The 27,998-nt window shown below is 34.6% G+C and overlaps 2 protein-coding genes across 4 annotated transcripts in view; one reads left to right on the top strand and one right to left on the bottom strand.

The window, feature by feature from the left end:
- The window catches only part of LOC128222966 (neuronal calcium sensor 1-like), a 46,162-nt gene extending 21,164 nt beyond the window's left edge, over positions 1 to 24,998 (top strand). Inside the window, exons 4-7 of the mRNA XM_052932161.1 lie at positions 20,019 to 20,108; positions 20,882 to 20,960; positions 22,526 to 22,692; positions 23,741 to 24,998. Coding sequence (XP_052788121.1) covers positions 20,019 to 20,108; positions 20,882 to 20,960; positions 22,526 to 22,692; positions 23,741 to 23,848 — 444 coding nt within the window. The 3' untranslated portion in view covers positions 23,849 to 24,998. The remainder of the gene's footprint in view (positions 1 to 20,018; positions 20,109 to 20,881; positions 20,961 to 22,525; positions 22,693 to 23,740) is intronic.
- On the bottom strand, positions 3 to 17,316 carry LOC128222965 (uncharacterized). Of its 3 annotated transcripts, none has more exons than XM_052932160.1 (3): positions 17,297 to 17,316; positions 7,278 to 8,612; positions 3 to 2,638 (listed from the first exon to the last, which is right to left on the bottom strand). In XM_052932160.1, exons 2-3 carry the CDS (start codon positions 7,997 to 7,999, stop codon positions 2,062 to 2,064), a joined length of 1,299 nt encoding a protein of 432 aa, XP_052788120.1. In that variant the 5' UTR covers positions 8,000 to 8,612; positions 17,297 to 17,316; the 3' UTR covers positions 3 to 2,061. The 3 variants fall into 3 exon arrangements, with proteins under 3 accessions (XP_052788120.1, XP_052788118.1, XP_052788117.1); XM_052932158.1 differs by lacking the exon at positions 17,297 to 17,316 and adding an exon at positions 12,003 to 12,127; XM_052932157.1 differs by lacking the exon at positions 17,297 to 17,316 and adding an exon at positions 9,970 to 10,028.
- Positions 24,999 to 27,998: the final 3,000 nt, after the last annotated feature.

The raw sequence follows: 27,998 nt of genomic DNA, 5'->3' as shown, positions 1-27,998 counted from the left end.
GATATGACAATGTGCACATAATTATGTGACAAGTTTCATCATTCTGGATATAATAGGTTTAGAGTTAAGCCTCTTGACAACTAAGAAAACAGGAGCATTAATTGGCATACTGATGGCTCACAGTGCTCCAATTGTTAACAGGCATGGCTAGTGACACCACTATCAAACAGTTTGGTTTCAATTGGTTTCAGAAAAAATAAGAAATAAACACAATGAGTTATTGTTTTAATACCTTTATATATAAACTTGAACTTTTGTCTTTTCTTTATTAAGTATGTTCATATTACAGTCAAATGCTTGTCAAGTTTGTTAAATGCACTGGAAAGATTAGAAGCATGATAAGATTGTAAGTGTGAAGGAAAGTTTTGTAGTTTACCAAATTGATTTTAAATTGTCTTTTCATAAACATAAACAATTCATTTTTAAAGTATTAACTCGATTTTCTTACTTTTTTTGTCTATGAAAGATAAACTTTTATTTCATTATAATACACCAGTTTTCCAGCATAGTATATACCGTATTATGAATGAATATATGTACTGAAATTTTCTACAGACCTGTATAATATCCATTATTTCCTTAATTAACTTTGCATTTGTCATTTTGATAAAATTGACACTCATTGAAAATGTGCTATGTATCTAGCTAGCTGTAAATATACATGAAATTTTGTGGGAAATTTATTTATTCCTATATTTGCTCATAAATAAAACAATGACCACCGCAAAACATGAAAAAATAAAATGTTAAAATGGTTGGACTAGTTTAACCATTTTGAAATGTTCCTGATATAATAAGTGGCAATTAAATAGTAAATTCTAACAATAAAAATCACAAAGATCATTACTACATCTAAAGTAACAAAAGAGAGAAAGTTTAATAAGCATTCACTTATAAATAGAGAGGATGCTAAACATGACTTGTAGGGGTACATGTGGACTACTTTTTTTTGACTACTTTTTGTGCAATACGTCCTCGGGGTATATGTTCATTGTAAAGGTTAAGAGTGGCATATAAGGAAGCAGGAGGAAAATAATTTATACAAGTATGAGGGAGTATACGAGTTCAAGTTTAAATTGAAGTTTCACAAACAACTTTTCAACTCTACTGCACTTTAAAGCTGCACTTTCACAGATTGAACTTTTTGACAACTTTTTTATTTTTTGTCTTGGAACGAGCCAATTTTTGCAAAAATCCAGGGAAACCAGTTATATAAGACTCCTGACAAAAAATTAGATCGCATATTTTTATATTTAGTTAAAAAAAAAGATTTTTTATGCATTTTTCTTAAACCGTAAGTAACGGTTTAAAACCATTAAACATTAATTTGCGAACAGAAATACGAAAATCTACGATCTGATTTTTTGTCAGCAATATTATATCATTGGTTTGCAAATACCTACGCAAAAATTTGTTCTTTCCAAGACAAAAAATAAAAAGGTGGAAAAATTGTTAATCTGTGAAAGTGCAGCTTTAAACATCCTGGATCCACTCCTGTGTACATGTGGCTGCAAGTACAAGTTCACGTACTCATCTTGTTTCAACACCTAATGTTAGTAAAACTAATCTAAATAATAAAAAAGTATAAATAGCATTCTGGCACACTCAAACATTTAAACTTTCTCACTGCATTATATACATCTATTTATATATCTGTTATTTCAATAAGACAGTTTTAAGGGATAAGCATAAATGCAATATTTGCACGGTTAAGTTTGTCACATCAACTTTAATTAAAACAGTCCACTTGTATCGTACAAATTTAGCTGAGGTGATACTGAACTTTTCATGTTATTTGTCTCATCAAAAAAATGTTCCAGCTCCAAAGTTTTTTTATAGTTCATCCCGTCAAACAAGCCAATCACAGCCAAGTATTGAGCACACTCTATTTTCTTTATTAGCCTCATTGTATTCCTTTCAATATGTTTGAAATGACAGTTTTTATGGCAGTAAATCACTGTGAATGGTGTTCGTAATTTTTCAAGGTAATATTTGTGTCCAATGTGATAAAAGTGCAGTATTACGCAGCAATAGTTCAAATTAGTTTCCGAAAGTCTTGTGTTACGTAGCAATACTCTCCCTTTGATGGGCTGGGCCTGTTCGTGCAGATTCGTCCTGCCATACATTTGGGTTCACTGCAAACTTTGCCTTGTAAGCTGGAGTCAGTTGTGTAAGACGGTCGATTATTTCATTGAGTTCGTCAGATGATATCTTCTTGCGTCCTATGAACTTTTTCTCAAGTCCTGGAATAATGATGTTAGTTTTATTCCTAGGTTGTTGTAGATAAACAAAGTTTTTATCCTTAAGGTCGACAGCCCCGTTGCTAGAAATTGTTGGTTTTGTCATTCGCTCTATAATTTCCTTCATTTCTTCTTTGGAAACCTTCTGTTCACCATACACAAAATCAGTGTACGATCTGTTGGCGCCCGCCCCTCCTGAGCTAGCGACAGTTGGGCGTGTGACCCGATCAACGATGTCGTCAAGCTTTTTTGGCTCAACGGATTTAGAGCCATAGACGTAATCCTTGTTTTCGAACTTCTCTGCAATGTCCTTCCCGCCACGACTTGAGATGGTCGGTTTAGTGATGTGCTCAATGTTCGGTGTGCAAGACCTCGACCCATAAACATAATCCTTGTTCCTGAAAATTTGAAAAAATCAACATAAAATATAAAACAAAACAAAAACATTTGTGTCCGTAGCCTACCATAAGATATATTTAGGGCATTTAAAATGAGAAAAAGAACATACATTTTTGCTAATACCCTTTTCACTGAAAAAAAATAATCTTCTTGAAATATTAAGGGCCCCATGTAAGGTTAGACAAAAAACCTATTATTGCTTATCTTCACAAGTCAAGTAAAGTGTCCCATACTGGGGGCTCTTCTCGCTTACAGTTACAATTTTTGTGTCTTGAATTTTTTTTTCCGATATATATTTGGCTTAGTCATTAAGAAGTTTATAAAACATGGTTATTTTTTACTAGCAAGTGGTTATTACTTTTTATTCAAAAACGTTTAATGAAATGAAAGTTTAAGTAAGATATATATACATATATATATTAGATTTCAGATTCTTCTTAAAAGAAATTACAATGAATAATTTCAAGTGAAAAGAAATATCATTTCAATCAAGTCACAATTTACATGATAAATGGTATGGAAGACAAACATGCTAAAAGTCTTTACTTGAGATCAGTTAAAGTAACCACTTTATTTTCCCCATTTTAACTACTGCAGTTAAGATTTCTTGGCAGATTAAGGTACTGGTAGACTTAAATCAATAGGCGTCCTATTCTGCTGTACTTCACATTAAAGCTGCACTCTTACAGATTGACAGTTTCGACCACTGGCACCGGATTTATTTTTTTACATGTTTGGTATTATAATTTTTAGTAAGGAATTATAAGATTTTTTTTTGATTTTTTTAAAAAATGATTAAGTTTGAAAATCTGGTGCCAGTGGTTTCGACCATATATTTTGTTTTTATCACAGAATCAGCTGATTTAGGTATCAATGCTTATAATTCAGTCATATTCGATTACTCACAAGAGGACAAATCTCAATGTTTGGATAACTCACAGCCAGAATTTTATTTTTCTTTAAGTGTTAATAAATGCAAATATAAAAAGTCTGCGATCTGATCTTTTGTCAGCAGTTTTGTATCACTGGTTTCCAAATATTTACTCAAAAATTACTCATTCCAAGACAAAATTTAAAAAAAAGGTTGTTAAAACAGTCAATCTATGAGAGTTTAGCTTTAAGATGTACTTCATATTTTTTTTCCATTTCCTTAACTGTTCATGTTTTGAATGTTATACTTAATCAATTTCTTGTTAAGGATAGATAATTACTGCCTGAACTTCACATGAGGAACATTTAAAGTTGTTTCTTTTTATCACATTATTTTCACTGCTCTCATAGACTTGGGTGCCAAGGTTGAAACATAATTGAAACATTATAATGTTTCTTGTGTGAAATTTTGATTAAATAACCTCTATTTCTTAGTCATCATTTGTTATCATTTTCACTTCGTTTTCTTTTCGCCAAAGTACATTGGTAATGTATTTTTTTTCTTATCCTGACTAATATATTTAAATAGATAATAGCATTATGATATTAGAGGGGTTGTAAAACATGACATGTATATGAGTGCATGTAAGTGTAGGTACACATACAGGCAATGGTCGCCATGTACGTGAACTTGTAAGTGTAGGTACACATACAGGCAATGGTCGCCATGTACGTGAACTTGTAAGTGTAGGTACACATACAGGCAATGGTCGCCATGTACGTGAACTTGTAAGTGTAGGTACACATACAGGCAATGGTCGCCATGTACGTGAACTTGTAAGTGTAGGTACACATACAGGCAATGGTCGCCATGTACGTGAACTTGTAAGTGTAGGTACACATACAGGCAATGGTCGCCATGTACGTGAACTTGTGAGTGTAGGTGCACATACAGGCAATGGTCGCCATGTACGTGAACTTGTAAGTGTAGGTGCACATACAGGCAATGGTCGCCATGTACGTGAACTTGTGAGTGTAGGTACACATACAGGCAATGGTCGCCATGTACGTGAACTTGTGAGTGTAGGTGCACATACAGGCAATGGTCGCCATGTACGTGAACTTGTAAGTGTAGGTACACATACAGGCAATGGTCGCCATGTACGTGAACTTGTAAGTGTAGGTACACATACAGGCAATGGTCGCCATGTACGTGAACTTGTAAGTGTAGGTACACATACAGGCAATGTACGTGAACTTGTAAGTGTAGGTACACATACAGGCAATGGTCGCCATGTACGTGAACTTGTGAGTGTAGGTACACATACAGGCAATGGTCACCATGTACGTGAACTTGTGAGTGTAGGTACACATACAGGCAATGGTCGCCATGTACGTGAACTTGTTAAGTGTAGGTACACATACAGGCAATGGTCGCCATGTACGTGAACTTGTAAGTGTAGGTACACATACAGGCAATGGTCGCCATGTACGTGAACTTGTAAGTGTAGGTACACATACAGGCAATGGTCGCCATGTACGTGAACTTGTAAGTGTAGGTGCACATACAGGCAATGGTCGCCATGTACGTGAACTTGTGAGTGTAGGTACACATACAGGCAATGGTCGCCATGTACGTGAACTTGTAAGTGTAGGTACACATACAGGCAATGGTCGCCATGTACGTGAACTTGTGAGTGTAGGTACACATACAGGCAATGGTCGCCATGTACGTGAACTTGTGAGTGTAGGTACACATACAGGCAATGGTCGCCATGTACGTGAACTTGTAAGTGTAGGTACACATGCAGGCAATGGTCACCATGTACGTGAACTTGTAAGTGTAGGTACACATACAGGCAATGTACGTGAACTTGTAAGTGTAGGTACACATACAGGCAATGTACGTGAACTTGTAAGTGTAGGTACACATACAGGCAATGGTCACCATGTACGTGAACTTGTAAGTGTAGGTACACATACAGGCAATGTACGTGAACTTGTAAGTGTAGGTACACATGCAGGCAATGGTATTGTACATGTTATTCTAAACTGGTACAATGTTCATGTACCTGGATGATGTTGTGAACAAAAAGAAGAAAAAAAACACACTGCATACGAAGGATGATCCAAATGAATGTAGACTTTTCCAACAAAACCCAAATTTTTATAGCTAAGACATATGGTACTACAAAATATATACATCATTGTAATTTGGAATAATTATTGAATAGACTAATACATATACAAGTCAGGGGCAGGTCCAGCATTAAATTGATGTTAGAGGGGGCATATCTCTGGGGCAAACCATTTTGACTTGGGCCGCTCCGCCCAAACTGTAAATTTATTTTTAAAGGGCTGGGGGGTCTGGAAGTACCCCTCAAGAAATTTTTATTCAGTTCTACTCTGCAACAGTGCATTTTGGGCGTATTATTTTTTAATTTTATTTCTCCTATATTCTAATAAAAAGTAAACTTTGATGATTTAAGGGGCGGGGGGGGGGGGGCAAGTTGCTACCCCCTGGATTTGCTAGTGCAAGTACAAATGGTGTTTTGTGACATTTCTTTTATCTTTTCTATCTATGTGACTTCAATTGGCATAAAGCAATAAAGCAGTGTCAGGAATGAATAAGATATCTATTCATTTGATTAAATAGATATATTGTAAAATCTGACTATTAAGATTCAAACATTTTTATCCTTGTATCGGTTTTCAAAGGTATGAAATTACTTTATCTAATGTTTCAATGAAACGTTTATTAAATAAAGTCGTTACAAAGATATATTGAATCAACGTTGAAGGTTTTTGTCTGTATCAAGTTCTTTTTTGTTCCATTCTACAAAATCAATGTTTCATTTATAAGGTATTTACAAGTGTTTATATTTAAAAACCCTGCTTTAATAAAGGATTGATCTTTCAACTCTTAAGCACAAAGATCAATCCATTTATAATAACGGGATATTAACTGATTAATGTATGTCCTAATTAAACATTTCACAGTTTAGCATTGCTTCATATAGGAATTAAATTGAAATACAATCGTTAAAAGTAGCACTTAAATTCTAATTAATTACTCCGTAATCTACTGTTTCTGAACTGAAGTACAGAAATACGTCTTTATAAAGTAAGATTTGATTGCAGATCAGGGTTTTGGTTATAAATTTAAAAAATCATTAGATTCAAACATCAAACAGTAAATAACTCTTTGAGGTAGAAATGTATTAACTAATAAAATAAGAATAAAAATACATTATTTGAAATTCTCCATTAAAGCATCAAATTTAATGAAACTTAATCCATGTTAAATGAAGTCATTCTCTTACATTTTGATGTCAGTTTAGAAGAAACTGTGATTGTAATTCTTTTATTAATACAGACATAGCTTTTAAGAGCAAGGGCCATTATACAAATTCATGAAATTTACAGTTTGCATTTTATAGGCTCAAATTGTCTTTGAAATGAGAGAGAAAAAAAATCACCAATTTTTTGGATCATAATCATTTTAGCAAATAAAATACTCAGAAACAAATTATTAAACTGGCAAATACCAGAATTAAATAAGAAAGAATGTTACTGAAGTAAAATAACCATGATACCTTGTTTCAAATTAATTGAAGTATGATAATTATAATGTTCATGAAAACACAATTAAAAGACCCCAAAGATACCATAATAAAATGATTAATTTTAAAATAAATGATACTGCATTTTTAATCGTTGAAATTACTAACATGTAAAACAACTGTTTTATAAAATGTATGTGCTAACCTATATTTTTCCCGTAGATCAACGCCTCCTTTACTAGCATGTGTAGGCCTAGTTACTCGTTCCACAATCTGCTCCAGCTCCGACGGACTGATCGATGTTGCGTATGGGCTCATCGTGTAGCGATCCTCCCCTGCAGTACTGGGGCGTGTCAACCTTGACTTTGCTGTTGACTGGCGTGTAGTAGCTGACCTCGGCAGACTTGCAGATTGCATGCGATCGTACGTTGGATCTGGAGGATCATCACAGATGAAGTTCTTTTTCTTTGAGGGTTCCATTATAATCCAAGGAGATGGTTTAGGGATCACCTGGTACTTTCTTGGAATCGAATATTTGTTCTTTGGCGTCTTCGGTGGTTTTGGTGTTCTGCTCTCGCTGCTGGTGTTGAGCGCGGGAGTCGATGTGCCACTTTCTCCTGGCGTTTCAGACTCTGAAACTGGGTTGTATTTTAAGATCGTAGGTCCTGAGATATAGTCTGGGTCCTCCACACACCACAAGCCCTTAACGTGACCCCTAGAACAGGGTCGTGGGTTAGGGGCTGCTACACGCTCAACTATACGATTCAACTGTCGAGACTTAACCTGGTGCCAAGGTCCTAGAGTGTGGAAGTGTTTAAGTTTACCACTGTTCAATAAATACAGCCGTTCAATAGTTAATAAGTATTCTTGATCACTGGTGGTTAAGTACTCAAAATCTCGATGATTTATTTTAATGGGTGAATTCATGTTTAAGGCTTAAAAATTTACCTAATTTTAAACTCTCTATTAGAATGCTGTTGTATTGATCAGCAAAAAAAAAAAATGGCTTTGGAATCATATAGTCTTTTTTTAACAAAACTTCCCCTCAAAGGGCAGATTAAGGCAGTGTTTAGCTTGGGCTTTCTCGTAATCCCTTAGATAAAACCAAGTGATATGTATATGAAATGCAATTGTAGTCAGCTTTTTTCACTTTCCTTGTCCGGTTAACGGCCAGTCAGGTGGGATTATGTTTTCAATCATTTATTTTATTTTGCGATTATGTCATTTACATATAGCAGGTTTGCGTCTGTATTCTGTCTGTAAGCGCCATCCAAAGTCCACTTAGACAGTCTGCCAAACACTTACTTAACAAAGTTCACACTCGCCAAATGAACTTGAATTTTTTGCTTAATTAAACTAATGGTTTCCTTTTGGAATTTTGATGCTTCGTTCCTCTGATGGAAAATGTCCTCATTAAGTTGTGGAGATCTTGTCAGCAACAGTTGTCTGCAACATTTAGGGTTTCATTAGGGGTTTCCACTTTAAAAGCTGTGTCATTTCCCCATAATGGTAGTTGTTTTATATAATGGTGGTGATCTGTCTGAAAAAAAAGGAGTTTCATTTCTCGAGAAATATTTTGAACTAAAAGGTATTTTTGGACTGATGCCGAAGAGCTAAATTAAATGTAAGGTAAAAATAAATGAAAAGTTGAAAACTTTAAAATGGCAACTTAATTGAGGGTAATATATGATAACAGGAGTGTTAAAACTAAGGGAGGTAAAATTCTGTGATGTTCATCCCTTAAGTCTCATTAAAGCAAGGGAGATAAGGGAGATATTATTCTTTTATCTGAATTCCTTTAGTCACACAAAATCAAGGGAGATAATTCCCTTTAATCTTCACTGTTTAGTCTCATATAATCAAGGGAGATAAAAAAAGAATTTTCACTCCTTTAGTCATAGAAAATCAAGGGAGGTAATATTCTTTTATCCTCACTCCTTTAGTCATGAAAAATCAAGGAAGATAATATTCCTTAATCTTAAATCAAGGGAAATAATATTCTACCATCTTCACTCATTTAGTCACATAAATTCAAGGGAGGTAATATTCTTTTATCATCACTCCTATTGTCACATAAAAAGAGGTAGTATTCTGTAATCTTCAATATTCTTTTAGGCACATTAAATCAAGGGAGATAATCTTCTTAAATATTCATTCCATTAGTCACAAAAAGGAGGTTATATTCTTTAATTATTATTCCTATAGTCACATAAAAAAAACCAAAGGAGATAACATTCTTTTATCCTCACTCCTTTAGTGACTTAAAATCAAGAGAGGCCATATTCTTTAATATTCACTCATTTAATCACATAAATTCAAGGGAGGTAATGTTCTTTAATCCTCTCTCCTCTAGTCACATAAAATCAAGGGAGGTAATATTCTTCTTTAATTATTACTCCTGTTGTCACATCAGATTAAGATTAATCTTTACTTGTTTGTCACAAACAATCAATAGAGAAAATATTACAACTGTTTCCATAAAAAAAATACTTTCAATAATATATAGCTGCTCTAGGACCATATTACAGAAACATCTCAAGAACATTTTAAGACATTTTCCATATACTTAATTGCAAAATGTACAATAGCCGTACCACTATTTACCAGTGAAATCAAACAATTGAGCAAACTTAATTTAAGGCAAAGGTACACTTTTAACTTAAGCTGCTTCTGCAGTGTAACACGGCCCCAAGAAATCTCATTCCTCTTCATCTTTCACAAACTTAAATTCCATATTTATAAAAAGCTGCAGTGTTTAATTTAAGAAACAAATCAAATTAAAATATGTGTCTTCTCACTTAACTCTTTCCAGAAAAAGTAAAAAGAGTCACAAAGAGGTCTTGCACCTCTCCGTTTATATCTTGGAAAGTCTCCCCAATTAAAAAAAAACTAAGTACCTATTAACTAATCATTTTACCACAGTTTTGCTAAGTAAAAAAGTTCCATTGTATTCCTGCTTGTTATGTCCATGTAAAGTTTGTTCATCTTATTAAAGACAATGCCATAACGGGTTAATGTATTTGTATTACAGAATGGTATATTTGAGCAGGGTCTAAGGTTTTGGCTCTAATTAAGTTTCAATATTTATTTGCCAATTATATCATCAATATTAATGTTAAGCCTGGGAACAGGTTCAAAATTTGTATCAGATAAATTCACGTCAGATGAAGCTGCCAAAATAAGAATTTATTTATGTGACACTATCATATGTATTGTTCAGATGATATATGCTTCTGATTTAAGTTAAGTGCTTGCTTGCAAAAATGCATGTGCACTTATCTACCTTTGGTTTGTATGAGTAAAGATAGCTTTGTAAGGTGACAGTATAATGTTATAAGAGATAAGTGAAAAATTTAGGTTGATGTCCCACCCCACCCCCCTTTTGTTCGCAATATTCATGCATTTTTCAAAGAGAACTCTGAGAACTTAAGAGAGTAATTTGTGGTCGCAGAAACAAATATTTGGTATTATTTGGTAAGGCGACTCCTAAAATAGTTCAATGTTATTTCCTATGCAGCTTTCAAATGTACAAAGGAGTATTCCTTACAGAAGGGGGTAGGGTGGTTACTTTCTCATAAGTATGTATACATGTATGCCAACTACTTATTTCTAATCCTATATAATTATGAAAAACATTAATGACTCGTACAAAAGTCAGATTTTATATAGGCTAACGTAATTTAGAGCTACTGGTGAGACTCATTTATGCAACCTCCTGGGTTAGAAGTGCATTGTATACCAACTGTAAACTATCTGGGACTGGTCACTGGTTTGATCCCCATTGGAAGCAAATGAAATGAAGGAAATTTCTCCTCCTTAATTCTGTATTTAAAGGGAATGTTGAGGAACTGTTCAAGACTGGAGTGTCAGGACTGCTTTCTTTAGGTGTGGATCCAGCATTTTGTAATGGTGTTGGTGCATATTTGGGGACCCAACTCAATGAAGGGTCTCCTAAAGAATCTGAAGTAAATAGCTTCTGGCTTTGTATCTTCTCATGTTATAATTGACCCATATCATAGGTGGCTGTTTGACCCATATCATAGGTTGCTGTTTGACCCATATCAAAGGTGGCTGTTTGACCCATATTATAGGTGGCTGTTTGACCCATATCATAGGTTGCTGTTTGACCCATATCAAAGGTGGCTGTTTGACCCATATTATAGGTGGCTGTTTGACCCTAATTATAGGTGGCCGTTTGACCCATAGCATAGGTGGCTGTTTGACCCTAATTATAGGTGGCCGTTTGACCCATAGCATAGGTTGCTGTTTGACCCGAAAAATAGGTGGCTGTTTGACCTGAATCATAGATGGCTGCTTGACCTGAATCATAGCTGGCTGTTTGACCTGAATCTTAGGTGGCTGTTTGACCCAAATCATAGGTGGCTGTATGACCCGAGTCATACATCAAAACATTGTCCGGTTAGCGCAGTGGTTAGCGCACTCACTTCTCACCTAGGCGACCCAGGTTTGATTCCCATCTTGGGCGCATGTGAGTTTGGTTTTTGGTCAAATTGCCTTACACCGGGCACTCTGGTGTCCCCCACAACACAAGACTGCAATCTCGTGTAATTTTGTGCCAATGAGAGTGATATAACATTGTATGACTTGTTTCACAATCATTGTAAAATAAATATGTTTAAAGTAAACATCAATCTTTATCAGTCAGAGATGATGAACAAAATCATTGTTGTTGTATAAAAATGTTAATTTTGAATCCACATCTCTGACTTATACTGCAACCCCTGCTTCTGCTCTTTCCACATCTTTTTATAATGTTGCAATATTGATTTTAACCATACACACATTTTTTTTGAAAGAGAAAAACTCATAATGTATATTTTTAATCAAAAAATGAAAATTCAATATATATATATATATATATTATTATTCAATAAACAAAACTTATAAAGAAAACACTGAAGCAACTTACAATTTTCAGTAATTTCTCTAATTTCCGGTAAGGTTTAAATTATGAACTTAAAGTAGTGTTTTTCTGAACAAAATCTCTAATGAAACCCTTTCCTTGATATAGCTTTAATTCACAATCGGCATGCATTATTAATTGCTACTTTAATGAATTTAAACTCTGGGGAATCCAATTTGCCAGATAAGATTAAAAGATTTATTCAGATTGTTATCTGTGTTGATCCCATTGTTTTTAAAATTTGATTTTGGTCCAAGTTCGGTTTTGTGTATCAAATTAAATGATATCAAACTGGGTATGTAATTGTTAAGTGTATGGGTATGTGTGTGTTTTGACATTTACAGATCAAAGGATCAAAGATTGATCGGCAGCCCATTTTGGTCTGACAACCCTCACAAGAAGGGCTTAACTTGTGTTTTACGCCCAGATATTCAACAATTTAAACTAATTCAGGTTGTTTTTATGCACTTTAAACCTTGATGAATGCATGAACAGTGGTAATGATAAATGAAATGTTGACATGCATTTTGTGAAACAGATCTGTGCAGTTTAGTGCAATCTTGGCTCAGGTAACTCTTTTGTGAATTTTTGCAGAGTTGTGTCCCTTTTATTAATCAGGTTATGAATGATGTGGATTGATAATACATGGAAATTACCAAACTCAAATGGATAGCATTTGGGGTTGTTAGGGAGAATGTCAAGATTGCTCCTTGTATTCAGATACAATTAATAAACTTTGATTTACCTTAATATTACTAATATAAACCTTGTTCGGAGGCGGCAGATTGTTGAGTGTCAATTTGAAGTTTTAATAAAGGTTGTTTACTATATTGAATTTCCTTTTATTGCTTCCTCATTTTAAAAACTTGTAAAACCTGAATTGTTTTCAGTCACGTAACTGCCCCTATGAAGACAAAACAGTTAGGCCAGGAATTCATTAATGCATTAATAAAAACTCAAAAAGATTGCTAAAGGTTTAAAGGCTTTGCACTTTATTTGATGAAATTGTGCACTTTCCAAGATCAAACCCTTATTTCAATTAGACAATGCCATCAATTCAATGTTGTGGTGATCACTGATAAGATTAATTTTTTTGCTGTAGTGATATATTTGTCCTTTGGGCTTAAGTGGTTAAGTAGAATTTACTTTGAATGTGAATTAATTGTCAGCTTCTTCAAAATACCACAAAGACTTCTTACCAACCAGTTGATTGCTTTATGAGAGTGTTTGTTGGCCTTGTTTTAATGCAATTTCTGAATCATTAGTTTTCTCGCAATGTTTGTCCAACTGGTTTGTAAGTAGAGTTTTAGTCCTTTGTTGTCTGGGCTATGTGGTCCTTAGTTTACTGATCTATGATAAAGTGGATTGTGGTCCTTGATTGACTGATCTGTGAAGAAATTGAGTTGTGGTCCTTGATGGACTGATCTATGATAAAGAGGATTGTGGTCACTGAATGACTGATCTATGATGAAGTGGAGTTGTGGTCCTTGATTGACTGATATAAGGTGAAGTGGATTGTGGTCCTTGATTGACTGATCTATGATGAAGTGAATTCTGGTCCTTCATTGACTGATCTTTGATGAAAAGGAGTTGTGGTCCTTGATTGACTGATAATGATAAAGTGGTTTGAGGTCCTCAGTGGACTGATCAATGATGAAGCAGAGTTGTGGCCCTTGATTGACTGATCTACGATAAAATGGATTATAGCCCTTGATTGACTGATCTGTGATAAAGTTGAGTTGTGGCACTTGATTGACTGATCTATGATGAATTGGAGTTGTGACCCTTGATTTACTGATCTATGTGGCCTGTGGTTTAGTGCGGAATTAAATGTCACACTTTACGAGCAGCCCTACTGATCTATGATTTATTAAAGGGGTTGCCTTCTTATTACTGATCTATGTGGCCTTTGGTTAACTAATCTATGATTAAGGGGAGTAGTGGCCCTTGGTAGACTGATGTATGTGGCCCTTGGTAGACTGATCTTTGATTAATGGGGAGTTGTGGCCCTTGGTAGACTGATCTATAATTAAGGGGAGTTGTGGCCCTTGGTAGAGTGATCTATGATTAATGGGGAGTTGTGGCCCTTGGTAGACTAATGTATGATTAAGGGGAGTTGTGTCCCTTGGTAGACTGATGTATTTGGCCCTTGGTAGACTGATGTATTTGGCCCTTGGTAGAATAATCTATGATTAAGGGGGGTTTAGGCCCTTGGTTGACTACACTATAATAAAGGGGAATTGTAGCCCTTGGTAGACTGATAAATTTGGCTCTTGGTAGACCGATATATGATTAATGGATGAAGTAGCTCTTGGTAGACTGATTTATGTGGCCCTTTTTAGACTGATCTATGATTCAGGGGAGTTGTGGCCCTTGGAAGACTGATGTATGTGGGCCTTGGTAGACTAATCTGTGATGAAGGGGAGTTGTGGCCCTTGGTAGACTGATGTATGTGGGCCTTGGTAGACTAATCTGTGATGAAGGGGAGTTGTGGCCCTTGGTAGACTAATGTATGTGGCCCTTAGTAGACTGATGTTTGATTAAAGGTTCTTGGAACAAAAAATATTTTTCCAGGTAATGCATTTGAAAACATGTATTATATGATAATTATAGTCATCTTTGATACCGAAATTCAGAATAAAATAACAATTAAGTATAAAAAAAAATCTTGTTTTAGACAGGATCAAACCCATGCTGGTACAGAGAAGAAAACCAGAGAACCGATATCTTATCTTAAATCATGTTTAAGAAAGTTATTTGTCTTAATAAAACAAGATACTTCAGCTTGTTTCACTTGTTATACTTTTGGAAAATCGTGGCAAGTTCAGGAGTTTACCCAGAAAACATTCTTGTGTGTCTGTCTTCAATCAAACTAAAAGATGTTTACCTTTTTTCGTCATATTTCATAGAATTACAAATATTAATGATTAAATCTCACTTACTTATGTTTGTATCTTTACTTCTTAAGTAGAATAAAATCAAAGGGAATATTCTTTAATATTCAGTCCTTTAGTCCCATATAATTAAGAAAAGTTTTATTCTTTGACACTCCTTTAGTCACATGAAATTATGAGAGGTATATTCTTTAATCCACACTCCTTTAGTCACATTTAATCAAAGGAGGTAATACTTTTTAATTCTCACTCATAAAGTCACATAGAAACAAGGGAGGTAATATTCTTTAATCCTCACTCATAAATCACATAGAAATAAGGGAGGTAATATTCTTTAATCCACACTCCTTTAGTCTCATTTAATCAAAGGAGGTAATACTCTTTAATCCTCACTCATAAAGTCACATAGAAACAAGGGAGGTAATATTCTTTAATCCTCACTCATAAATCACATAGGAATAAGGGAGGTAATATTCTTTAATCCATACTCCTTTAGTCTCATTTAATCAAAGGAGGTAATACTCTTTAATCCTCACTCATAAATCACATAGGAATAAGGGAGGTAATATTCTTTAATCCATACTCCTTTAGTCTCATTTAATCAAAGGAGGTAATACTCTTTAATCCTCACTCATAAAGTCACATAGAAACAAGGGAGGTAATATTCTTTAATCCTCACTCATAAATCACATAGGAATAAGGGAGGTAATATTCTTTAATCCATACTCCTTTAGTTGCATTTAATCAAAGGAGGTAAAACTCATTAATCTTCACTCATAAAGTCACATAGAAACAAGGAGGTATAACTCTTTAATCTTCACTCACTCATTTAGTCATATACAATCAAGAGAGGTAATACTCTTTAACCCTCACTCCTTTAGTCACATAAAAATAAGGGAGGTAATACTCTTTAATCCAAACTCCTTTAGTCACATTAAAATAAGGGAGGTTATAATCTTTAATCTTCTCTCATTTAGTCGTATACAATCAAGAGAGGTTATACTCTTTAATCCTCACTCATTTAGTCATATACAGTGGAAACTCACTAAACCGGACAAGGTCCGGACTGGGCAAAATTTCCGGTTTAGTGAGGACTCCGGTTTAGTGAGGATTTGATGTAAGGAGTAAGTTTACTCAAAATATTAACTGAGTTAACCTTTAAAGGCTTTTGTCCTCTAGGGACAGTTCAATTCTCCAACGTTTAGACGGAGGTTTTGACATGATTAAAGCACTTGCAAAAGTGATAAGTATAATTAAACATTTCTGCGTTTTTATAGTCATCTTTTTTCCAAGTCTTGAAATGAAACAACTCGCGTAATTTAATGTTTGTTTAGTATGTTTGATAGTTTAATTAACGCAACGCTCTAACAACCCTCCAAAATGATCACTAAATAACCGTTTCTAGCTCTTTATTTTCTGCAACAAACAAATTAGTGTTTCAATCAATTTTCTTTTCACAAGTTTGATTATCGTTTGATTATCACGCGACAGTCAATCCACAGCGCAATTATCATTATCGATTATCGAGTTAACACAACATCATAGGTGTAATATTTAACGACGCACCGGCTGTCAAAAGAAAGTGTCACATGATTCGCGAATTCCTAATACACAAAATTATTTTGACATGTTTGAGCAAATAAATGTCCGATTTTGTGAGGTAAAATTACGTTGACAACGAACAAATTTTCTCGATTTTTTGTCCGGTATCTGGAATTCCGGGGTTCCGGTTTTGTAGAGATTTTTTTACATTGAAAATAGAAGAGGAAAACCGGGACTCTGAAAAAAGTCCGGTATCCCGAGGATTCCGGTTTTGTGGAGATCCGGTTTAGTGAGTTTCCACTGTACAATCAAGAGAGGTTATACTCTTTAATCCTCACTCATTTAGTCGTATACAATCAAGAGAGGTTATACTCTTTAATCCTCTTTCATTTAGTCGTATACAATCAAGAGAGGTTATACTCTTTAATCCTCACTCATTTAGTCACATAAAAATAAGGGAGGTAATACTCTTTAATCCTCACTCATTTAGTCACATAAAAATAAGGGAGGTAATACTCTTTAATCCTCACTCATTTAGTCACATAAAAATAAGGGAGGTAATACTCTTTAATCTTCACTCATTTAGTCACAGTTAATCAAGGTCGGTAATTTTCTTTCATTCTTACAACTTTAGTTCCATAAAAATTAAGGGAGGTAATACTCCCTAATCCTCACTCATTTAGTCATATACAATCAAAAGAGGTTATATTCTTTAATCCTCACTCAGTTAGTCACAAACAACCTAGAAAATTTATTCTTTATATTTACTCTCTAGTCACTAACGATCAAGGGAGGTAATATTCTTTATAATTCATAGAATAATATTAAATTATTAATATTAAAGGTTAGATAAATTTCACTTACCTGTGTTTGTATTGTCCAATTAATATGAAACTAATCTGCTCTTTAATTGCAATTTTGGTACTGATATCTAAAAATATTTATAAAGCAATGCATTGAAATCTATTTCATGTTAATGTATGTCATTTTATATTATAATTAACTCCAATGATGCAAAAATCTTTTGCTGTAAATATTATTACAGCTTCACAATTAATAAAATATTATTTCAAATTATATTTGTAAATTTGAAAAACAATTTTCCTAATGGAATTATGTGGCCAAGTAAATACAGGTTATCAGAAGAACATAACATTTGTTTGAGGGTTTTGATTGTATCACTTACCAGTTTCATTTATAGTTCGCAGTTTTCAGAAGAGTATTTGTATAGCCATTAACATAAAAGTATGGATACTTTGGCAAATGTTTATTTGACATGGGGTATTATGAGACTCTCTTGACTTTTCAAACAGGAGGGTGATATAAACATTTAATATTTGTTTTTGCTGTCATTTTTTCTTATCTAATATGGTTATATAGGTTATATAACAATCTTCATGATTATTTGTTGTCTGCATGGATCCAAGGTGACTGTCAAGATTGTAATTTTCCTTTTATAGATATTGATGGAATACAAATTGGTACTTTGGGCGAAACGAAACACTGACTTATCTGTTTTTATAAATTAAGGATGTTACATTAGTGTTGAAAGCAGTTCAAATCGAAATTTGTTTGCAATATTTTCAGAATTCTCTTTACATTATTATATATATATTGTCACCATGGAAACCGTGATGAAATATAAGATAATATGAAGTATTGATGTTAAGCCTTTCAGCAAACATTTCTATGGAGATATTAATTGAAATCTGTGTAAGCATTGATTCATTCTTTGTTACCGGGGTATATGGCTGAAAAGATCCCAGTAGTAATTTATAGACACAATCGCTCATGATTTTGTAAAATGCACTTTTTTTGTATGACGAAATAAAGTGTGGTAAATCATTAGGAGTATTAACACTAAGTTACAAAAAGCTTGAACCCTTCAGCAAATGTTGATATTTGCTTAAATATCATCTTTGAAAACCACAAGTTGCGTTAACAACGCTATTTATTTGATTTTTTTTCTTGACAATACAAGCTTTGGTTTGCACCCCACTAAAACCAAAATGCTTTCTTTATACTGTAACAGTTTTTCTTGCATACTGGACGTGTGTTTCCGGTCATGTGACTGGTGCTGGAAAAACTCATCTTACACCCCCCATGTAATATGAGTCACGCGCAACAACGCGCCACTTCTTATTTCTTTTATTGTATGGTTTATGACAAGTATATTATGCAATTTCATTACAGCGGATTCAAATGAGTAAGTTTTCAATACTTTTAATTAAAATTGAAAATAAATAATTGTTAAAGCGCGATATTTAAAGGAACTATTTGACGTCGATGAATTAAAATTACTGCGCTTTATGACATCAGTACACAACGTCGCACGGGCCTTTTGGTGTAATGTACAAAAGAGCATTTTCTACGTGAATTTTTCCACAAGTTCATAATTTTCGGTATGCAAGGAAAAATATACATCATGATTTTACAGTCCGGATCAAAAAATCGGACCCTCGGGCATGCTGCGTGACCAGTAACTTGGCAAGCCTCATTACCGGTTTATGCGCGTGCCCTCGGGTCGGTTTTTCTATCCGTACCGGAAACACATGATAGATACTTATATTCTTTCTGCCATTCCAGTAACATAGAGTAAAATAATGATAAAACGAGTGTTTTCAGATGCATTAACAGGAAAACTATATTTTGGTCCAAACACATGAGCAAGTACCTTTAATCTGAAGTATCATGGCCATATCTTATTCTCATTTTTTTCTTTACATGTTTAAAATATGAATCAATTCTGTTCTGTTTACACTTTTCTAAACATTTCAAAGTCACCATCAGGAGTTACTGTTTTGCACAATGCAAAATAGTTTTCATTTTACTAATGATTTCAGTTACAGTATAAAAAAGTACAATGCATTCCTCAGAATTTGTTATGGTAAAATTGTATGCAGTGATGTTGGTTGTAACAACAGAAATGTGAGATTTACAATTGTTTCCCTGGCAACAAAGATGTGATTGTGTTTCAATGTGAATTGTTATTTACATGGTATTAGTGATACATTATATTTACATGTGTTTCCATGGTAACATATATGCTCCATTTAAAGGTGTTTCCATGGTAGTAGATGTGTTCTGTTAACAGGTGTTTCCATGGTAAAAGATGTGCTCTATTTAGATATGTTTGCATAGAAACAGATGTGTTCTGTTTACAGGTGTTTCTATAGTCGTATAATTATTTGTTTCATTTACAGAAGACTCCATGTTGATAGTGATGTGTTCTGTTTACAGGTGTTTCTGTGGTAAAAGATGTGCTCTATTTACACATGTTTCCATAGAAACAGATGTGTTCTGTTTGCAGGTGTTTCCACGGTAATATAATTACCAGATGTTTTATAGTAGGAGATGTGATTGTTTGTGCAGATGCTTCCTCAGTAACAGTTATATATTGTATCTGCAATCATTCCTTGGCAGTAGTTTGTATTATTTACAAATGTTCGTCGTTGCCATGATAAAAGTGAAGTGTTCCTTGGTAATGGTGGTGTATGTAATCTTTTTAACTATTTAAATTTCCATGGTGACAGTGGTGTGTTCAATTTTCATATATTACCATAACATGGGTGTTTTCTATTTACAGGAGTTTGAGGCGATCTACCAGCAGTTCTTTCCTCATGGAAGTCCGAAAAAGTTTGCTTCCTATGTGTTCAATATATTTGACACAAACAAGGTATTTTATTGACAATTTATGGCTGAATGATTACAACAGAGGTTTCCTAAAGTACTGTTTAAACACAACTTAGAGTTTTATAATCAGAACAAACAAAATGCCTCCGAAAATAAGATAAGGTCAAAACATGGAAGGTGCCATAAAAATTCCTACTTCTCCATCACATATTTTCATGGCTAAACATGGGCATCTATATATTATAAGTAATCCTACAATGCTGTTAATCCAGAAATGTTTATTTTGATGTTAAGGTTTACTTTGCTCTTCAACTTTGAAAGTTTTTGGCTAAATGGTACGGTCGCATATCCCCGCCTTATGCGAGGAAGGATGCCACAGCTCCCTCTTAATAGCAACAATACCCATGCGGCTGCCTTAATTTGATAATTTTCCCTGAAAATTTTGGATTTTACAGTGCTTTATCAGTGGATATATGACCAGGATTTTAGTCCTTGAAAACTTTTGGTATCATAATCTTAGTATATTGTATGTTTAACAGGATGTGTAACTCTATAATAAAATACAGATTGTAGTCCCTACAAACACTTAAAACTATGTGAATGTTTTAGGTTTTATAATTTTATGCAAATCATGTTTGTATAAGTGAGATTGATTGCAAAATCACTTGTGAAATATAGCTTGTGAAATATAGCTTGTGAAATATAGCTTGTGAAATATAGCTTGTGAAATATATCTTTTGGTGCTCACTTAGTAGACTATATTGCTATCTTGCACTGAAACAAACAATCGTCGTCTATATTCTTTTTTCATTTCAGGATGGTCATATATCATTTAAGGAGTTCATCTGTGCATTGTCCATAACGTCCAGGGGAACACTGGATGAAAAACTTGACTGTAAGTTTCCATAAATTTTATGCATCGTTGGCAACCTGGTACCTTATTCCTGTTACATTACACTAGTACCATTGGAAAATTAACAGACAAATTCTTCTATTCATAAATATTAATGAGGTAAGGGAGATAAATCTTCTTCCAATGAAATCACAACTTCTACTGATGTATTGGCATACATCCAAGGTTGTTTTTGATGGAAAATGGCCAAGGGGGTCCAAATTGAATAATCTCTAGTTTGGAAAATTAACGTTGACATCATACAGGAAATTTCTTTCTAAATATAGAAAGAACGCACAACATAATTTCATTATCTTCGGTCCTGAAGAGGTCCCTATTTGGCAACCATGGAACTGTTTTATTAAATATTCAGGATGGAGAGATTTTCTTGGTGACATGATCCACGTTTTTCAGTGAATATTAGAGTAACAGGGGTATCAGGCAATGCCATTAAGAACACTTTCATTACAATACATGTTTATTCCCAGCAACAGGGGACCAAAATGATAAAGCGTCTCATTTGAGATAGGATGTGAATTCACCCCCAACTGGGTTGCTTTTTCATAGTACCCATTTTGACTGTAGATAATATTTAAGAAATATTACACGACTGAGGGTCATATGACAATATAAGGACTGGCCGGTCAGCCCCCAAAGGTGTATGTGGACCAAGGCTTTAGCCGAGGTCCATTTATCTTCGGGGGCTGACTATTATCCTTATAATGCCATATGGCCCAAAGTGATGTGTTTTATTTCTTATATTATACCGAACACTTTTTTACCATTTAATAACTTTAAAGTGCCTTTGATGTCATAAAATGGGTGAGTGCTGCTTGCAATTTTTACAACAACATTTTTTCCCAAGTAAATATTATTAGATCTGTTCAATAAAACACGTCAGCGGTCCATATTATATTTTTGGCGAGGTCCAGACTGACGTCATAAAAACTGAATTTTTATTAAAATACATTGATATACGGACCGATCAACTTAACATACACAAAGATGGGACACAATTTTGTTAGGTATAATATACTATGGTTGGTAATATGCAGGAGAAAATAGTGTCAAAACACTTAACACCAGAATGTGAAGCGCACAGAAGGAAAAATGAAATTGAAACAAAAAATTTCAAGTTTATGAATAAGATCTATATAGTATGCATGCAAACATCTTAAAAATATTTTAGGGAGGATAATTCCACATTATATACAGTAAAATTTGCCATCTCAGAATGGATTCATCGAATTGGATTTTGTGCAGCAAATGAATTTCACTACGGTTATGAAATAATCAGTATTTTCTGATAATTTGTTATATAACATTATATTGATGATAAATTATACAGCTGAACGTTTACAATTTTGTATCTGTGAAAAAGAAAGGAAATAGAATAACTCTAAAACAGGCAGCATAAATAAGTCTTAAATAAATTCCTTGATTTACTCTAAAACAGGCAGCATAAATAAGTCTTAAATAAATTCCTTGATTTAATCTAAAACAGGCAGCATAAATAAGTCTTAAATAAATTCCTTGATTTTATATGCATGAAATCTGTTTGATCACAGGGGCTTTCAGTCTGTATGATGTTGACAGTGACGGTTTCATCACTCGGACAGAGATGATCGAGATCATTGACGCTATTTATAACATGGTGGGGAACTTGATGGACCTACCAAATGATGAAAACACGCCGGAAAAACGGGCCAACAAGATTTTCCAGCAAATGGACATGGTAAGATAAGATATGCTTCTCTTGAGGGCATTTATCCAGTCTTGGATTCATAAATTAAACTGCAATACCATATAGTATAAAGTCGCAGGTTTCTTAATTGTATGCATGTACACATAAGCAAACCATCAATATGGAAAAGTCTAAGGTGAATATAAATTAAGAGCAAGATTTTCATTCCCACTCAATGCCTCTTTTTCCCTCCACCCCATAAATTTTGTAGACTAAAATAAAAGTGTTGAACTGGAAAGTGTATTTGTGTATTGGTTCAGTACTGTCTGGTGTTGATGGGAACATTTACATTTAAAAAAGGATAATTGTTACAATGGGGTTCATGCTTTGTCTAAAGAATATGTACACATATTGAATGGTTTAACAGTCATCTACGAAAATAAAAGAATAAAAAATATAATGTCACCCCCCGTCCCAATTTGAAAATAATGGATGAAAATCTAGCAATTAAGTTATATTGGCCTTACCTAAGTTTGGCCTAAATATGTTATTGGGATAGGAGCTACATCATCTAAACCTTGCCATTTTGGGGGAAACCAAAATTGATTTGTACGCCCGTGTGTTCTGAAGTATGTGTAGGAACACCACTGGTCGCCATTGCATTTTGGTTGTGGACAAATTCAGACTAACTTCAACAATAAAGAACTGCAGCCAATTGGATAAAACTCCTTGGTTTGGTTAATGATAGTCAAGCATGTACTGATTGGCCAATATCATATTCAAATATTTCTGTTAACCAATGAAATCATATATATGTGCAAACTGACCAATAGACAGCCTGATGATACCTGAGCAATGTTTTGTACCGGCAGGGGAGCAGGTGATGGGTCAGAATTACATGGGATTTTTCCCCCCCGCCGGGGGATATGGCATGTATACCTTGCTTATTATGCTGACTACATTCAGGGATTTCATGTTTTGTTTTCAGAGAAATAGTCACATCAGAGTGGCCTTAGATCACCTAAAATCGCCTTTTAACATACATATGACAGTATACTCCTACGCATGTTTTGACAATGTGACTGTCTTTATTCTACAGAACAATGACGACATGCTGTCGAAGGATGAGTTTCGGGAGGGCTCAAAAAGTGATCCCTGGATTGTGCGGGCATTAACCATCGACACGGGGCCTCAGATGACCAGTTGACCCTCAGCTTGACCACTGGCCTACATGGCAGCCTTGCTCCCTCGTGTCACCATGGCAACCAAGTTCTTCACTGGAATTCTTGTTTGGAAAGAAAATTTGATACAGAATCAGTGACTGTGTTTTGCTTTCATTTATAAAGTGGAGTTCTGTGGAGTGTTATGTTCATCATGAGCTTAAACCCATTTGTCACACTTCATTGTGCAGCCTTTTGATCTTATTTCAATTCAATTCAATAGTTTATTAGCACAAACATTCAAGTTCATTGCCTTTACTTCTGGCGGTAACATTTATTTACATACATGAGAAGAGCATGATATTATAATACACAGATTAATAACACTATTAGGATATTGATAATTCACGTAAAAAAGTAATCATTAACGTGAAATTGCTTGAACATTGGCGTACCTTAATCCTTTACAGAACAATATCTATAAATTGACCACCCTCGCTAATGCGGTCAGGCATGTTTTGACAGTAACGGGTATGTTAGTGATGAAAAGTGATCGTTGTAAGAGCATAATTATTATTTGTTTTAGTTCACTGATCAGACTTAAGAAGAAAAAAGAATAAAAACAACAACAACAAAAAACCAAAAAAAACCATTGTTTCAAAGCAAGCAATAATAGCAATATAAGAAGAAAAAAAAGAAATAATATAAAATAAACATTTATTGGTTTATGATACTTTCTCGTCTTAAAGTTGAAAGATATACATATTTAGCAAGTTTAATTTGTGTACTATTCTGCTTAGCTGACATTAACAATTTAAATTTTTGCATTGTGGGCCAATGACAAAAATATCTAGGTAAGCATTCAATCCGTATGTCTCTGTAAAAAGGACATACAAGCACAAAGTGAAACTCATCTTCAACAACATTCATTTGACAAAATATACATTTACGTTCAGATTGTTCTATATTTCTAAAACGGCCTTCTTCGATTGCAAGTTTGTGAGCTGAGCATCTTAATCCTGTTAGCGAAATACGATGCTTGTCGTTTTTAATACAAATAAGATAATTCTCGTAACCAAACCTACACTTTATACTACAATAAGTTTTTAATTTGGATGACGTGTCTTATAGAGAAAACCAGTGTTGGCAATACTGATTATGTAATCTTTGTATGACACTGTTTAATTGAAGAACGGAAATGTCATTATTGTTCCATATGTTACCCAGGTTTCATATTCACATTTTATTAAGTTAATCCCTTAAGGAAAAGAGCAGGTTTATTTAACATGTGAACTCAAGTGTGACTGAGTGGTCAGTTGTGTTATATATGTATTGTGTTGTCCACTGTCTTCATGGGTATGTGTTTACAAGAACTGGTTTTTCAACTTATGTATTTTTATTAATAGACACTTACATTTTTGCATATTTCCCGCTCTTATTTTCACAAATCACTTTCGAGTCAGGTTTTGAGGTGTCAACATCTCAAAAGATAACTTTTCCATATTTTATTCCACTGCCTGGTAAGTTGTTACTTTACAGTACTTTGTTTTATTGGAGATGTATTGTAATTGCATTTGAATTTATCTCGTGCTTGATGTATTAGATAATTATTTATATTATCTGTATTGTGTAATTTATTACCTTTCCGGTATTAAGAAGTTAATTGGATTATTTTGTATATTTTAGGATTTTGTCAAAGTCAAACCTTTGGAGTTTAAATAAAGTGTAAACCTGAATCCGTAATCTTCCTTATAAATACTAAGAGACGGGGCACGGGTAACTGACTGCGAATCAGGAGATTGCAGGTTCGGGTCCTGCCGGGATCGCCATTGTTACCCGTGCCCCGTCTCTTAGTATTTATAAGGAAGATTACGGATTCAGGTTTACACTTTATTTAAACTCCAAAGGTTTGACTTTGACAAAATCCTAAAATATACAAAATAATCCAATTAACTTCTTAATACCGGAAAGGTAATAAATTACACAATACAGATAATATAAATAATTATCTAATACATCAAGCACGAGATAAATTCAAATGCAATTACAATACATCTCCAATAAAACAAAGTACTGTAAAGTAACAACTTACCGGGCAGTGGAATAAAATATGGAAAAGTTATCTTTTGAGATGTTGACACCTCAAAACCTGACTCGAAAGTGATTTGTGAAAATAAGAGCGGGAAATATGCAAAAATGTAAGTGTCTATTAATAAAAATACATAAGTTGAAAAACCAGTTCTTGTAAACACATACCCATGAAGACAGTGGACAACACAATACATATATAACACAACTGACCACTCAGTCACACTTGAGTTCACATGTTAAATAAACCTGCTCTTTTCCTTAAGGGATTAACTTAATAAAATGTGAATATGAAACCTGGGTAACATACTCCCTCCCAAAGGAAAAAATGACTCCTGGCATTTCAGAATATATGAACATATACATTATTACATAATAATACCTAACTAAAAAAAAAACAATTAGGAAATTTCCATAGAACATTGAAATCTGAGCTCAAAATACCTAAATATGACATTATACACAATGAGGTACAAAAGGTAATAATAATGAGCAAAAAGCAAAAAAACACACACACAAAAAAAATGTCAAAGTAAAACCCAATGCATTATCTGCAGAACAGATTCCTATTCAGTTTAGACAAAAAAAACTGTAGGAGTCTCAGCTGCTACCTGATCAACCCACTTCCCATATCGTTCCGGTGGTTTACGGACTCTAGTTGGCCTGTTTGGGGGTATCTCAGCTAGACTATTAGAGGGTACCTCAACTGAAATGTTAGGGACTACCTCTCTTGGTTGTTCTGAAACAAATGGAAAACTAGAACTTCCTATTATTGCTGGCGTGAAATCGTATAGCGCTATGTCAGTCTGCTGCGTCTGTTGTTCAGCTAGATCACGAGATGGAGTTCCATTGAGTTGAGTAGTGTCTTCGGCCTGAAAATCACCTATGGTATTAGTACTAACAGTAGATTTCAAACTATTGTTATACCGGATAGGCCTTCTCCTTTGAGGTATGACATAACGCTCAGAGGACTCAGAACTCGCGTCAGACTCAGACTCAGGCTGTTGAAGTACCACACACTTGGACTTAGTTGTTCTTTTAGCTCTCTGCGGACATTGGACATCAGACTCCCTAGGTAGACAACTAAATTGCAGTAACATATTACGATGCAGAGTACGTGTCCTGCCCTGACCATCTTCACGCCTCACTTCATACACTGGGATATCCTCATTAGGGATGCCCACTACAATGTAAGGATGTTCTTCCCATCGGTCAGCTAACTTGTGTTTACCCTGATGACCTACTGACAAAACAAGAATTCTATCTCCTACTTCAAATTTGGAAGCCTTAGCTTTCCTATCATAATAGCGTTTACCCTTTGCGCCCTGTTTGGCGGCCTCATTTGAAGCTAGTTTGTATGCAAACTCCAGTCTCTCCCGCAATTTTGCAACATAAGTCTGACGATCAGCAGATCCTCCTTTGGACCCAGTACCTAAATAAACATCAATGGCTAATCTTGGGTGCCACCCAAACATTAGATAATGAGGAGAAAAACCAGTTGAATCACACTTTGTAGCATTGTATGCCTGAACAATAGGCGCCAAGTATGTCTTCCAATCAACTTTCTGCTCTGCTTCTAAGGTACCTAGCATTTTGATAAGAGTCTGATTAAACCGTTCTGAAGGGTTTGATTGCGCATGATAGGGTGTCGTGCGAGTTTTTTTCGTACCAACGAGTTTGCACAATTCCTTTATAACATTACTCTCAAAATTGCGGCCCTGATCACTATGGAGCTTCTCTGGAAATGAATAAAATCTGAAAAAAATGTCATAAAGAGCTTTGGCTGTTGTGCAAACTCGTTGGTACGAAAAAAACTCGCACGACACCCTATCATGCGCAATCAAACCCTTCAGAACGGTTTAATCAGACTCTTATCAAAATGCTAGGTACCTTAGAAGCAGAGCAGAAAGTTGATTGGACTCACCCTGTGACATTTGGCGCCCAATGTGGGGCCGTGGCAGCACTGTTTGGCAGCATAATGCGCTCTCAGTGTTAATTATGTGCATTCCTTAGCACTGGTGTTCCTCAAATTCGAGGACGACTTTTCAGTTTGCGGGGAAGTATGTCACGGTACCGATACCTCCACATGTGGTGAGGAGGTGTGTAAGC

Source organism: Mya arenaria, chromosome 17 (assembly GCF_026914265.1).
Source record: "Mya arenaria isolate MELC-2E11 chromosome 17, ASM2691426v1".
NCBI lineage: Eukaryota > Metazoa > Mollusca > Bivalvia > Myida > Myidae > Mya > Mya arenaria.
This window is presented reverse-complemented; position numbering and strand designations above follow the sequence as displayed.